The 12,494-nt window shown below is 33.4% G+C and overlaps 2 protein-coding genes across 2 annotated transcripts; both read right to left on the bottom strand.

The window, feature by feature from the left end:
• Window positions 1–6,261: 6,261 nt before the first annotated feature.
• On the bottom strand, window positions 6,262–10,121 carry LOC110664911 (probable beta-1,4-xylosyltransferase IRX10). The gene is made up of 4 exons (XM_021824796.2): window positions 9,647–10,121; window positions 8,620–9,008; window positions 7,439–7,680; window positions 6,262–6,978 (listed from the first exon to the last, which is right to left on the bottom strand). The coding sequence occupies exons 1-4, from the start codon at window positions 9,741–9,743 to the stop codon at window positions 6,465–6,467; spliced, it is 1,242 nt and encodes a 413-aa protein (XP_021680488.1). The 5' UTR covers window positions 9,744–10,121; the 3' UTR covers window positions 6,262–6,464.
• Window positions 10,122–10,580: 459 nt separating this feature from the next.
• LOC110673651 (uncharacterized) lies at window positions 10,581–12,011 on the bottom strand. The gene is made up of 3 exons (XM_058147677.1): window positions 11,580–12,011; window positions 11,213–11,450; window positions 10,581–11,077 (listed from the first exon to the last, which is right to left on the bottom strand). The coding sequence occupies exons 1-3, from the start codon at window positions 12,009–12,011 to the stop codon at window positions 10,581–10,583; spliced, it is 1,167 nt and encodes a 388-aa protein (XP_058003660.1).
• Window positions 12,012–12,494: the final 483 nt, after the last annotated feature.

The following is a 12,494-nucleotide window of genomic DNA, read 5'->3' as shown; positions in this document are numbered from 1 at the left end:
CACAACTAATTAGTGGCAATTATTTTTAATTTTTAGACACTTACATAGCTATATAACAGTCAATTCGATTTTCAATTCAATGAGATTACAATAATGAAAGAGCTGAATAACTCTTAAATGAAAACTAAAGATGATAGAAATTGAATTGAATATTGCAGAGAAAGAATTTTATTTAAAAATTTATTTATTTTATAAAAAATAATTTTTATATAAAAAAATATGTGTTATACATTTTAATAAAATTTTAAAAATTTAGAAAATAGGCACCTAATCGTTGTCAAATTGAACTTCTCATGAGCGCATCTGTAATCATCTGAAGGACTGAATTATTAGATCCGCATCAACAACAATTTCTGGAAATTCGCAATCCCATCTCATAACATTAACAAACCCAAATAATGAAACAAGCCCATTGTGAAAATGAGAAGAGTGAAGCCATGTGCAACCATGTGATGATGAAAACGAAGGCTCGAGTCACTTGCTACTTCACAGATTAAGTGATTGCTATCCTGTGAAGAGAAAGAAGATGGAGACACGTGTTGGATGGCACCAGAACCTGGTCATTGGTTGAAGAAGGCTAAAGGTTGAGGATGAAACAAATAGAGGGACAACACCGATCGTGAATCTGGAGAAGGGGTGATATTTAGAAACGACAATGGATGAGCATGTGAGAAGGAGGAGGAGAGGTTTTACCAGTTAAATTTAGTATTACTGTTTATGATACAAAAATTGAGAACGGCCGGCTTGACATTTTGACAAACAGTTTTGGGACCTATCGGTGCATCCACAATTTGATTCCAATGCCATAGAAAGTTTGGAACAATTTCTAGTCTAAATTGGACCAGAACCAGAGGAACGGTTGGAAATTCTTATGAGATTCAAATCTTATAATTTCTTAATATTTAATTTTCAAATTAAAGTGATGAGTAGGTCGTTATTTAGTTGTATCCTCCAGCTTCATTTTTATGTAAGTCGGAGTTTTTTTTTTTATTTTTTTTTATCATAATATGTAAGTTGGAGTTGGTTGTAGGTCTTTGTCAATTGTATAAGGTAAGATGTCGATTTTGATTTCACATGAAATGGTTGGTGGTAGGTGGCACCTTATTAATTTTTTATTATTATTGGGGATACCTTATACTTAAATCTCTTATATAAAAATCTACATGTTAGTTCTGATATGTTTTTGCATGATAACATGGTATTCAAATTTTATTTTTTTAATAAATTAATTTTTATTATTTACTATTTTTTATTTAAAATAAATTAATTTATTTTATTAATAAAATAATCTTTAAATTTAATTTAATATTTAAGTAATTATTTATTTTATATTTAAATAATTATATAAATTTATTAAATAAAATTTAAAGATTAAATTGTTTTGAATTGAAAATTAATTAACAAAAATTTAAACGATAGGAATTAATTCGTTAATAAAATTAAATTGCTTTTATTAATAAAATAAATTTAAATTTTTTATTTTATTTAAATTTTTTAATTTTTAATAATTTAATAAAAACTTTTGAATTAAAGAAATTTTATATAATTGATAAAATTTTAAATTAAAGATTTCAACTTTTACTATATAAAAAATATGTCACGTACATTTTTTAAATTATTGATGTTGTTAATCGAGGTCAAGAGCCAGTAGGAAACGGATAAAGCTCCTTAAAATTTGGTTGTCTTTGTCACTGCGATCAGTCTGACCATTCTCGTCGTTGAAGGGATGCGCAATTTATTAGCCGTTTATTCGAGTCACGGTAATAACAATCCTTTGTTTGCTTTTTTTTGTTTTATTATTTTCGAAGTATAACTGTTTTGTTTAATTATAAAACAAAAATATTATTTTAAAAGATTAAAACATTACATTTTTTAAAATAAACTTTTATTTATTTCTTTTAAAATTAGTATTTTATACAAAATATAACAAAGAAAACTACTGTTTAGTGACTAACATCTCCATGAATTTTTTAATATTTTAAATATTGTCCTTTTTTTAAGTTTTAATCTCACTTCTCTAACTCGCCACTAAAAAAATTCGCAAGTCAAAAAAATCTCTGCCCAGGCGATGGAGTGCTTCTTTCTAGGACCAACCCACCAAAAAATTGGGGAAAAAAATTTATAAAAGAAAAGTTCTGATGCCATGTTTTATTACTATCTCCGCCTTTTCTAAATAATTTTTATTTATTTAGTTTAAAATTACATATTAATTAATTATTTTCTCGACTCAGCTACTCAATTAAATTTTTATATTAAAAATTTAGAATCGATTATATGGATTTACTTTTTTCACTTTAAACGATTTTAGGTTAAATTCTCAGAAATGTGTAATACTTCTTGGTCATGTTATACTACTTTACTCCAAGTTAATTTAGGTTTTTCCTTTTTTTTTTTTTCTATCCTCTAACCTAATGTGCTTTACTTATCTAACTGGAGCCTCCGAATGTCTACGTTTCACATGACCAAACCACCTCAATCTCCCTTCTCTCAATTTATCCTCAATTGGCACCACTCCTACATTTTTTTTAATACTCTCATTACGGACTTTATCTAGTCTAGTATGGCCACTCATCCACTTTAACATTCTCATCTCTGCAACTTTTATCTTAGACGCATACGACTCCTTTAGTGCTCAACACTCACTACCATATAACATAGACGGTCGTATGGCTGTACGGTAAAATTTTTCTTTCAACTTATTGGAAATCTTGCGATCACATAAAACTCCCGTGCCACGTCTTCACTTCAACCATCCGGCTTTAATCCTATGACTAACATCCTCCTCACATCCTCCATCTACTTAAATGACTGAGTCGAGATATTTAAAGTGATTACTTTGAGACAGTACCACTCCATCCAAACTAACTCCTTCCTTATCACCAGTTTGGCCTTCACTGAACTTGCAATGCATGTATTTTGTCTTCATTCTACTTAACTTAAAGCCCTTTGACTCTAGAGTACTTCTCTAAAGCTCTAGCTTTCTATTGACTCCTTCACGTGTCTTATCTATCAGAACAATATCATCCGCAAACATCATACACCAAGGAATACTCTCTTGCATATATTTCGTCAATTCATCTAAAACTAATATAAAAAGGTAAGGGCTTATAGCTGATCCTTGTTGTAATCCAATTGAGATCGGAAAATCTTTTTTGTCCCCTTCCACTGTGCGCACAATAGTATTTACTGCTTCATACATATCTTTCAATACTTGTATATACCTAATAGATACCCTCTTTTGTTATAACACACTCCATAAGACATCTCTTGGAACACTATCATAAGCCTTCTCCAAATCAATAAAAATCATGTGTAGATCTTTCTTCACATCTCTATATTTCTCCATCATGCTTCTAATGAGAAAGATCACTTCCATAGTTGAACGACCGGGCATGAAGCCAAATTGATTGAGAGAGATAGAAGTATCATGACGTAGTCGATGCTCCACAACTCTCTCCCACAACTTCACAGTGTGGCTCATGAATTTAATTCCCTTATAGTTTGAGCAACTCTGCATGTCTCCCTTATTTTTAAAAATAGGTACTGAAATACTCCTCCTCCATTTATCAGGTATTTTCTTTGAGTTTAGAATCTTATTAAATAATTCAGTTAACCATGCCACTCTCATATCTTCCAAACACTTCCACACTTCAATTGGTATTCCATCGGGTCCACAGACTTTACTCACTTTCATTCTCTTAAGTGCTTTTACTTCTAAAGATCTAATCCTTCTAGTATAATTCACATTCTTTTCTATTGTTCTATAGTCTATATTCACGCTATTACCATTTTAACTATCATTAAAGATATCATTAAAATAATTTCTCCATCTTTCTTTAATGTCCTCATCTTTCACCAACACTTTTCTTTTTTTATTCTTAATGTACCTAACTTGATTGAGATCTTGACATTTTCTTTCTCTTCTCCTTACTAATCTATAAATATCTTTCTCCCCTTCTTTAGTTCCAAGTTTCTCATATAACTTTTCAAAGGCCTGTGCTCTTGCTTGACTAACTGCCTTTTTTGCCTCTTTCTTTGCTATTTTGTACTGTTCATATGACTCAACTCAACTTAACTAAGCATTTATCCCAAAAATTTGGGGTCGGCTATATGGATTCGCTTTCTCCACTCTAAACGATTTTGGGTTAAATCCTCAAAAATGTGTAATGCTTTTAGGTCATGTTATACTACTTTTCTTTGCTATTTTGTACTGTTCAAATGCCTCATAATTATCACATTTAGGTAATTTCTTATACCATTCTCTTTTTCTCTTCACTGCCTTTTGTGCTTCCTCATTCCACCACCATCTCTCTTTTGAGGGTGATTCATGTCCTTTAGACTCTCCAAGTACTTTTCTAGCTACTTCTCTAATCTCCAATGCCATCTGTATCCACATATCATTGGCCTCCATATCCAGCTTCCATGCTTCGGACTCGAGAAGCTCATTTTTGAACTTCACTTGCTTTACTCCTTTGAACTCCCACCACTCTGTTCAAGCTACACTATTTCTTCTGACCTTACTTGAATTATTCCTAAACTTGACATTCAAGACCACTAACCAATGTTGACTTGTTAAAGTCTCTCCTGGAATGACCTTGCAATCCTTGCATAGAACTCTATTTGTCTTCCTAGTTAAGAGAAAGTCAATTTGGCTTCTATGTTGCCCACTTTTGAAAGTCATTAAATGTGACTCTCTTTTTATAAAGTAAGTACTTGCTAGTATTAGGTCGTATGCCATAGCAAAATCCATGATGCTTTTTCCCTCCTCATTTCGACTGCCAAAACCAAAATCTCCATGAACATTCTCATAATCTTGCCTATCACTTCCTACATATCCATTCAAATCTCCACCAATGAAAACATTCTCTTCATTCAGTATGCTTTGCATTAAATCATCCATATCTTCCCAAAATATTTATTTACTCTCACTATCTAGTCCTATTTGTGGGGCATAAGCACTAACTATATTTATTATTTCTTCTTCTAGTACTAGCTTTACTAGTATAATTCTATCTTCGACTCTTTTCACAGCTATTACAGCGTCTTTCAATGTCCTATCTATGATTATGCCCACTCCATTCTTATTTCTCTCCTTTCTGATAAATCACAATTTATACCCTGAATTACCCACTTCCTTGCTTTTCTCTCCTACCCATTTTGTCTCCTGAATGCAAGCAATATTCACTCTTCTCCTTTTCAAGGTATCCACAAGCTCCATTAATTTTTCTGTAAGTGATCCAACATTCAAAGTACCAACCCTGATCCTCTTCCTATCCTGTTCCTTCCTAATTGGTCTCCTTCTATAATATCTTATATTGTTTTCTATGTCTATCTGTATTATGTTCCACTATCTATTCTACTATCTGTCCTATGGACTAACTTCTTTACCCACACCCGCACATGATGTGGGAACCCTTGCTCACTTAACACCACACCCGGGCGCTGGCATGGCGAGTCGCTTTTAGTGAACGCCCTACACCCTTGCATATTTCTCACTACACCTGGGTTTCGATGTAGCGCGTCGTAAGTAGAGAACGTCTCAACGTTTATAATCATTATATTAATTAATTATTTTATTTAAATTAATTTAAATTACTGAAAATTTTTTTTTAAGTATTTGAACACTTAGAACATAGAAAATATTTTTTTTTTCTAAAAAAGAAAATTATTTTATAAATTTTAATAATCTTATACATAATATATGAGATAATACAGATATCATTAATTTAATAATATAACTAAAGAATAAAAAATATTTTTTTATGTATGAATTATTTTTTATGAAACAAATAACACTAATTATATATATGAAAATTTATATGAGTATATTATGGGAAAATTTTTATAAAAAAAAAAACCATTTTTAAAAGCAAAAAATCAGACTATTGTTTTAGGATAGCAGAAAAGGAAAGATGAACTATTATTTTAGGATGAAGTAATAATTAAATTAATAATTATAATGGTAATGTATTTTTTGAAGGATTTATAATGGTATGTTAATAAAATTATAATGGTCATAAATTGTTTATATTTTATATAATTATATATTTTAATTGTACATCTAATTTTATAATTATGTTATTTATAATTTAAATATACAAAAATTAATATATAAATGAGTTGACTCATAAATTTATAAACAGGCCTATATATAAATGAACCAACTTTTTTTTTTCTTGATATAATATAAATGAACCAACTTCAAAGGAATTTTTGTTTCACATACTGTAATGAGGTACAGGTTTGCGATTCTATATGAAATTAAAAAACGAAGGTACTTTGGCGCGTCAACTATATATAATTTGGAAAATTCAGATGTACAAAATAAGAAGGTAAAGCATCTCTACAGGAACAAATTTCAAAGAGAAGTTTACAAATTTTGGGGTAGGCCGAAGCCTTTGTCAGCTCAATACAACTAAACGTATTTGCAGAAACAGTATATGCTGCCATTACAAAACTTACACTTACCAAGGTTTCAAGTCTCCTACAGGTCCTGCTGTCCAATTCAAAACCTTTTCACCAGGCTTCAGGAAAATCTTATTGTCATGGGGCAATTTGCGAGCTAGCCCATTCAGTATTTGGTGGAAAGCATCTCCTGATTGTGCAGGTTGTGGGAATTGCATTGCTCGTTTCATTGAAGGATTTGCAAGAAGCCTCTGCTTTCTTAAAATCACATCTGTTGGTATAGATGTTAGGATTATATCCAAGTTAGGGACATCTTCTTCTGCCACAAATACTCCTATGTCCTCCCATGGGATAGCATCTGCAAAGGGTAAAACAATGTCATCTGCTATGATCACAGGAATGCAGCCAAACACCACTGCTTCAACTAATCTTGGACTCCATGGGGCCCAACCAAGTGGGCACAGGCAGAATATAGCTCGTTGCATGTCTTCATAATATGTGGTTGGATGTTCAGTCGAGATGTCAAAGAGAGCATTGTTCTTGAAATTCTCCCAAACAGCTGCCCTTGCACCTCTGTCAGTTGAACAAAAGGATTAGGAATGAGTGACTAATGACAACTGCTACAAAAAATACACAACTCAAGGAGGAGGTCAAGAAAATCTTTTCAAGTTCACAAGTCCAAAACAAGGGCAAAGCTGAGACGCTAGAGCCACAGAAGTTGACTAATCAAAATTTTCAGAGATTTGGCTTTGGTTCAACTCAAATTAATCAATTCCTAATTAAGCTAAATTTCAGTATTGGTCATTGGTTCCGATCAACTCCATCAAAAGATCTCCTTCCTTTTGGCTCTGTAACAGTTAATGGCCACTTAATTACCGTAATTTCTAAAATTTCAACTGTATTTCAGAAAAAATAATTGAATCTTTGGGGTTTTATCCATGCAAAGAGTCATCTGGGCATGGAATTAAAGCAGGTTAGTCCTACTAACATCTTTATTAAACTAATTTCACAAGTTCAGTCAGTGTGAACATACCTTGCATAATAACCACCTTCTGGATCATTATTTACATCATAAAACAAACCACGGAAGTAGACAAAGATGGATCGCGGAGTGTCTGGGGGAATCTGGCGGGCCTGCATTTTTTTTGGGGGAGCATATGGAGGAATTATAATTGAACCCTCATTCAAGCATACATGATTCCGCTGTCCAAAAGTTTGAACCAAAGTAGCACGTTGGAGTAATGGAAGAATTCCCCGTTTAATGGCTTTCTCTTCCTACAAAATTGAGTAAACATATTACTGAATTGAGATTATGGGCTGAGGCAAGAGTCCAGCTTAGACCAACAATTGGCAAAAGGTCAGAACTAAAATTACCCAAATATTAGAACTAACCAATTAGTTAGCTGACCCTCCACTCTCATAAATCCTTTGACAATACAAATTATTGACAGTAGAAACTGTTGTTGATTTGTGCAATTTAGATGATTAAAATGAGATCATATCAAACAAAAGGCCTTAACTCCAAGTGATTCCAATGTGAAATTAGATAACCTCTAGAACCTTCTCGACATGTCCATCATGTGTGGAAGCAGACATGTTTTAACTAAATACTGGGAAAATCTTTTCTTTATGATATGTTGTCTTATTTTTGGGACTTACGCTGTCACCATGTGGTTGTGGATTAATGGCTTTCACCTTTGAGGAACATAAATAAGCAGAAAAAAATCTAAGAATTACTGCAGGAAGCAATGAGGGCAACATTGCCTAAAGAAAGATGATGATAATATCTTTGACAACACGGCAGAGATATTGGGAACTAACCCAGTATGCATAGAACAAGCACATTTTATTGTTTAGATTTTTAGTCTTCCTCATTCTATCTCCAGATCCAATAACCAAAGTCATAGCTTTTAAGGTTTCTAGATCTATAGGTTTTCGATTAATAATTCCTTATATTCGAGGCTTGAAACCTCTGAGATCAATTTCACACACCTTGAGCAACCAAAGGTCTACTCATCTAAATCTCCAATTCTAATTTGCCGCCTATGGGAACAAAGAAAATAGACTACAAGATTAATGCCTAAAAGAACTGGAAGGCCAATATCAAAACGAGCATAACATATGACAAACTTATATAAATCAGACCAACTGCACGTAAGCATAAATTAGCAGCATGAAATCAAGACATAGATTCCAACTAAGCATGGATCTTGCCTGGTAATGAAAGCATGCTCCAAAATCATGAGGCACAACAAAGAAATGATCAGCCCCATCTGTGCGATTCCAATAAGGCCAATTGGTAGAGATCAGCTGTATGGCACTTCTCATCATCCGTGGAGATTTGAAGGGCAATGGCATGCCAGTAGGTGTAAGGTCACAAGTGGTATATATAGGGGTGTAAAACCAATCCGCTTCATCAGGATTAAGGGTTCGAACTGGGCTGGATAAAAGAAACCTATGAATGAAGATCTCTGCAGCAAACATATAGGTGAGACATCTTGGGTCTTTCTGTAGCAATTTCTTGTTGTATTTGCTAGGAAGCTCATATACATAGACTTTCAACCTTCCCACTGGATCATCTTCCAAAACATCACCAGCACTTCCTGCATAATTGAAACCCAAAGCAGAGCTGATTCTCATGCTTCAAAATCAAAAAAAGCAAACTGCCCTCGAGAATTTAGACTAATTCAATTTCTATAGACTTCAGTCCATGCAGGCAATGTCAGAAACAAAGAGAGGGCCAAACTCACATACAATTTTTACCATGCAGTTATAAGATTCCTCAAGCATAAATCCATAATGCCAACAAGAATGCTCATCCATCAATCCTTTTAAGGATTATTTGAACTATTTATCTAAAATGCAATTCATATCAAGAAAATAAATTTTGCAACTAGCCTTCGCCTCAGTTATTAATGATCCTAAATCCTAAGAGAAGGGTATTAAATTGTCTACAAAAACCAAAATGTGTGAAAATTTTTGTTCTAGGTTCGGGTCCATTAAGATTAATTGCAAAAGTTTTGAACCTCAGCTGAGTTACACAAGTACAAATAACATGAATGCAGACATCCGTATCCCTACTAGCCATTGATCGTGATTGCAAAATTAAAATTCAAATGGCAAATAGACAAAGAACACCACATGAAGTCTACTTGCAGCTCACACAAGGGGAAACCAGAAAAAACAGCTAAAAATCTACACGTAAAGGGGCTAAATTAAGGAAATAAAAAAAGAATGAAACCTGAAATCCGCTCAGTGCGAGGCCTCTGATGAGCAAAAATTCTGTGATTAAAGCCAAAAATAAACAGCAGAACCAAAACCCACATGGATACCCTCATATTTTGTGCCCCCAATAGGAATTCTTGAATAAAAACCAAAATGGGTGAAAAGGGTCCGTCCAACGGAGAAAGAAAAGGAAGTATTTATGAGAAGTGAACGGTTGGGATGTCGTAGAAGTAGTGGTTGATGAGTTTACTTAGAAAGTAGGCTAAATGGGAGTGAAAAAAGAGAAGAGAATGGAGGAGTTACAGAGTTGGAGATAAAGATTGAAAAGGAAATAAACAGAGAAGAATTTGCTTGAAGAAACGGAGAAAGAAGCATTGTTATGAATATTGATGAAAATGCAGCAGGAGCTGCAAACAACACGTTCAAATCTGTGTGGGTTAAGTGAAAGGTGTGTTTGTTTTACCAGTTGGATGACAAGTCCATCTGATTGCCTTTGCTTAACAACCTCCATTTTACCCGTTTTAAAAAAACCACTTTGCCTCCCCTTCTCTGGCCTTCGAATTTGGCACTTATATGCTGCGGACTACTCCATCTACCATTAATTGCAAATCAGCCATCAAACTTTGCACGTGAAATCATCTGATTGGATAGTCAACAATTTGAACTTCAGTAATTTTCAAGCAATCAAGGTGCTATTCTTTTTTTTTTTTTTGGTGATTTAAGCAAGATTTTTATTTTTTAAATTTTCAACATGTATAATGTGTGATTTTAATGGCGTTTGCTGTGGTAATTAATTTAGTAAATATTTTTATCTCACTCGATTTCAACTCTTAATATTGGTACCGATAATTAAATATTATTTATATTTGGATGGTGGTTAGTAGCAAATTTTACTTATCACGGGATATCATTTTAAATTTTTTTTTTTTTTGATAATAAATGGGATTTCATTAAAGCAAAAGAAGAGATACAAATTCAGGAGGAGAAAGAGTCCACTCCATAGCATTCGGAAAGGAACGAGTAGCTTGAGCAAGGGCATGAGCCACCCCGTTCGCCGAACGGAAAACATGAGAAAACAGAATCTCACAACTAATCTCATTAATAAGAGATCTACAATCAGAAACAATACCACCCATCATAGAGAAATTTTCCACATTCATGGAATTGAGAACATTAACAACCTGCAAATTATCAGATTCCACAATAACGTTTTGCCAATTGTTGTCCTTTATCCAGCTCAAAGCTTCTCGTACTCCCATAATTTCAGCAATTGTAGGTGAGAATAATCCTACCATGCGCGAAATCTTACAAGCCACAAAACTGCCCATTTCATTACGTACCACCATTCCGATTCCTGTCCATCCAGAATTGACATTGGTAGCGATATCAACATTGAGCTTCACCCAGTTAGGGCCTGGCTTTTTCCATTCCTGTGGTGTAGGCAAATCTGCAGTCGGTGGAATAGCGGCCGTATACTAACGAGCATCGTCCCATTCTCGTTTGAGACGAAGGCCTCTCAATCAGGAGTTAGCGGCCGAGCGATTTCCAAACCACCGAATGCGTTCCTCCCATATAGACCAACATAGGTACGCCAAAGTTGCAGAGTCATTTGGATTGAAGAGAGCTAAAGCTCGCATTAACCAGTCTTGAAAGGAATGGGTTGAAGGAGAAAACCAACCAAGATGAGAGGCAAGCCAAACATGCCTTGCAAAGGAGCATTCAACTAAAACATGCTTTACAGATTCACAATCAACATTACATAATGGACAAACCTGTGGTGGAACATGCCGAGAACAAAGTCTTGATCCGTCGGTAGAGAACTGATACAGCACGCCAAAGAAAGTTTCTGATTTTTGGTGCCGCTGGGATAGACCAAAGCTTCTTCCAGAATTTTTTATTGCCAATACCGTGTCGATTCTCGAGTCTCAGAATTTGTAAGCACTGCTAACTGAATAACTGCCTCTCTTATCATGTTTCCAAAATTGCAAGTCAATGCTAGAGCTCCTTCTTAAAGGGATTGACAGAATAAGTTTTCGATCCCTTTCATTAAACACACGATTCACCAAATCAATGTTCCAAGCACCATCAGTGATCAAATCCGAAACCATATAGACCCCAAAATTAAAGTCAAAGGTTGTAGTAACCATAGGGAAGGCAACATCTGGCAGCCAACTATCTAGCCAGATAGCAATATCATTGCCATCCCCAACACGCCATAGAAGACCATCACGAATTAAACTTTGAGATTCTCTAATGCTTCTCCAAACATAGCTGGGATTATTCCCAATAGGAGCCTCTAAGAAAGAAACATTAGGATAATATTTAGCTTTAAGTATTCGGCTAGCCAAAGAATTAGAGTTCATATACAAGTGCCAACCCATCCTACGATATCATTTTAAATTTAGTGATAGGTAAAAGTGGAGCCAAAAAATATAAGGAGGACCAACATAATAATAGAGTTATATACTATGTATTGTTATGGGTTAATCCACTCAGCTTTATAAAAAAATTTTAAATATATATATATATATATATATATATATATATATATATATATATATATATATTATTTTTAATAATTTTCAATAAATTTTCATTAAAATTTAAAATATGAAATTAGTATCAATTTTATATTTTGAATTAATTTATATAAGATGAGTTGAAGTAACTATATAGTTTTTTTTTTCTAAAAAACTTATATAATTTATTTATAAAATTTTGTTTTTTATATTTTAAATTGTATATAAAAATTTGAGTATGTTTAAATTCTATTAGATAGCATATCTATATATGAGAAAAAAAATACTCTTAATTTGTAATTATCATTTTCATATTTTAATGTACTAAAATAATTGTAAAATGTA

The sequence above is a fragment of the Hevea brasiliensis genome, chromosome 5 (genome assembly GCF_030052815.1).
Source record: "Hevea brasiliensis isolate MT/VB/25A 57/8 chromosome 5, ASM3005281v1, whole genome shotgun sequence".
Classification (NCBI taxonomy): domain Eukaryota; kingdom Viridiplantae; phylum Streptophyta; class Magnoliopsida; order Malpighiales; family Euphorbiaceae; genus Hevea; species Hevea brasiliensis.
The sequence above is the reverse complement of the archived record's forward strand: the minus strand, read 5'-3'. Positions and strand labels throughout refer to the sequence as shown.

Excerpts from the sequence above, each read along its gene's own strand:
- LOC110664911 (XM_021824796.2), bottom strand. The coding sequence starts at position 9,743 with ATGAGGGTATCCATGTGGGTTTTGGTTCTGCTGTTTATTTTTGGCTTT. Across the intron at positions 9,009-9,646 it reads TCGCACTGAGCGGATTTCAG|GAAGTGCTGGTGATGTTTTG; the intron begins GTTTCATTCTTT and ends TCAATTATGCAG. Across the intron at positions 7,681-8,619 it reads GAGCATGCTTTCATTACCAG|GAAGAGAAAGCCATTAAACG; the intron begins GCAAGATCCATG and ends TCAATTTTGTAG.
- LOC110673651 (XM_058147677.1), bottom strand. The coding sequence starts at position 12,011 with ATGGGTTGGCACTTGTATATGAACTCTAATTCTTTGGCTAGCCGAATA. Across the intron at positions 11,451-11,579 it reads ATAAGAGAGGCAGTTATTCA|TTCTCTACCGACGGATCAAG; the intron begins GTTAGCAGTGCT and ends GTGCTGTATCAG. Across the intron at positions 11,078-11,212 it reads TGCAACTTTGGCGTACCTAT|ATTTGCCTACACCACAGGAA; the intron begins GTTGGTCTATAT and ends CACCGACTGCAG.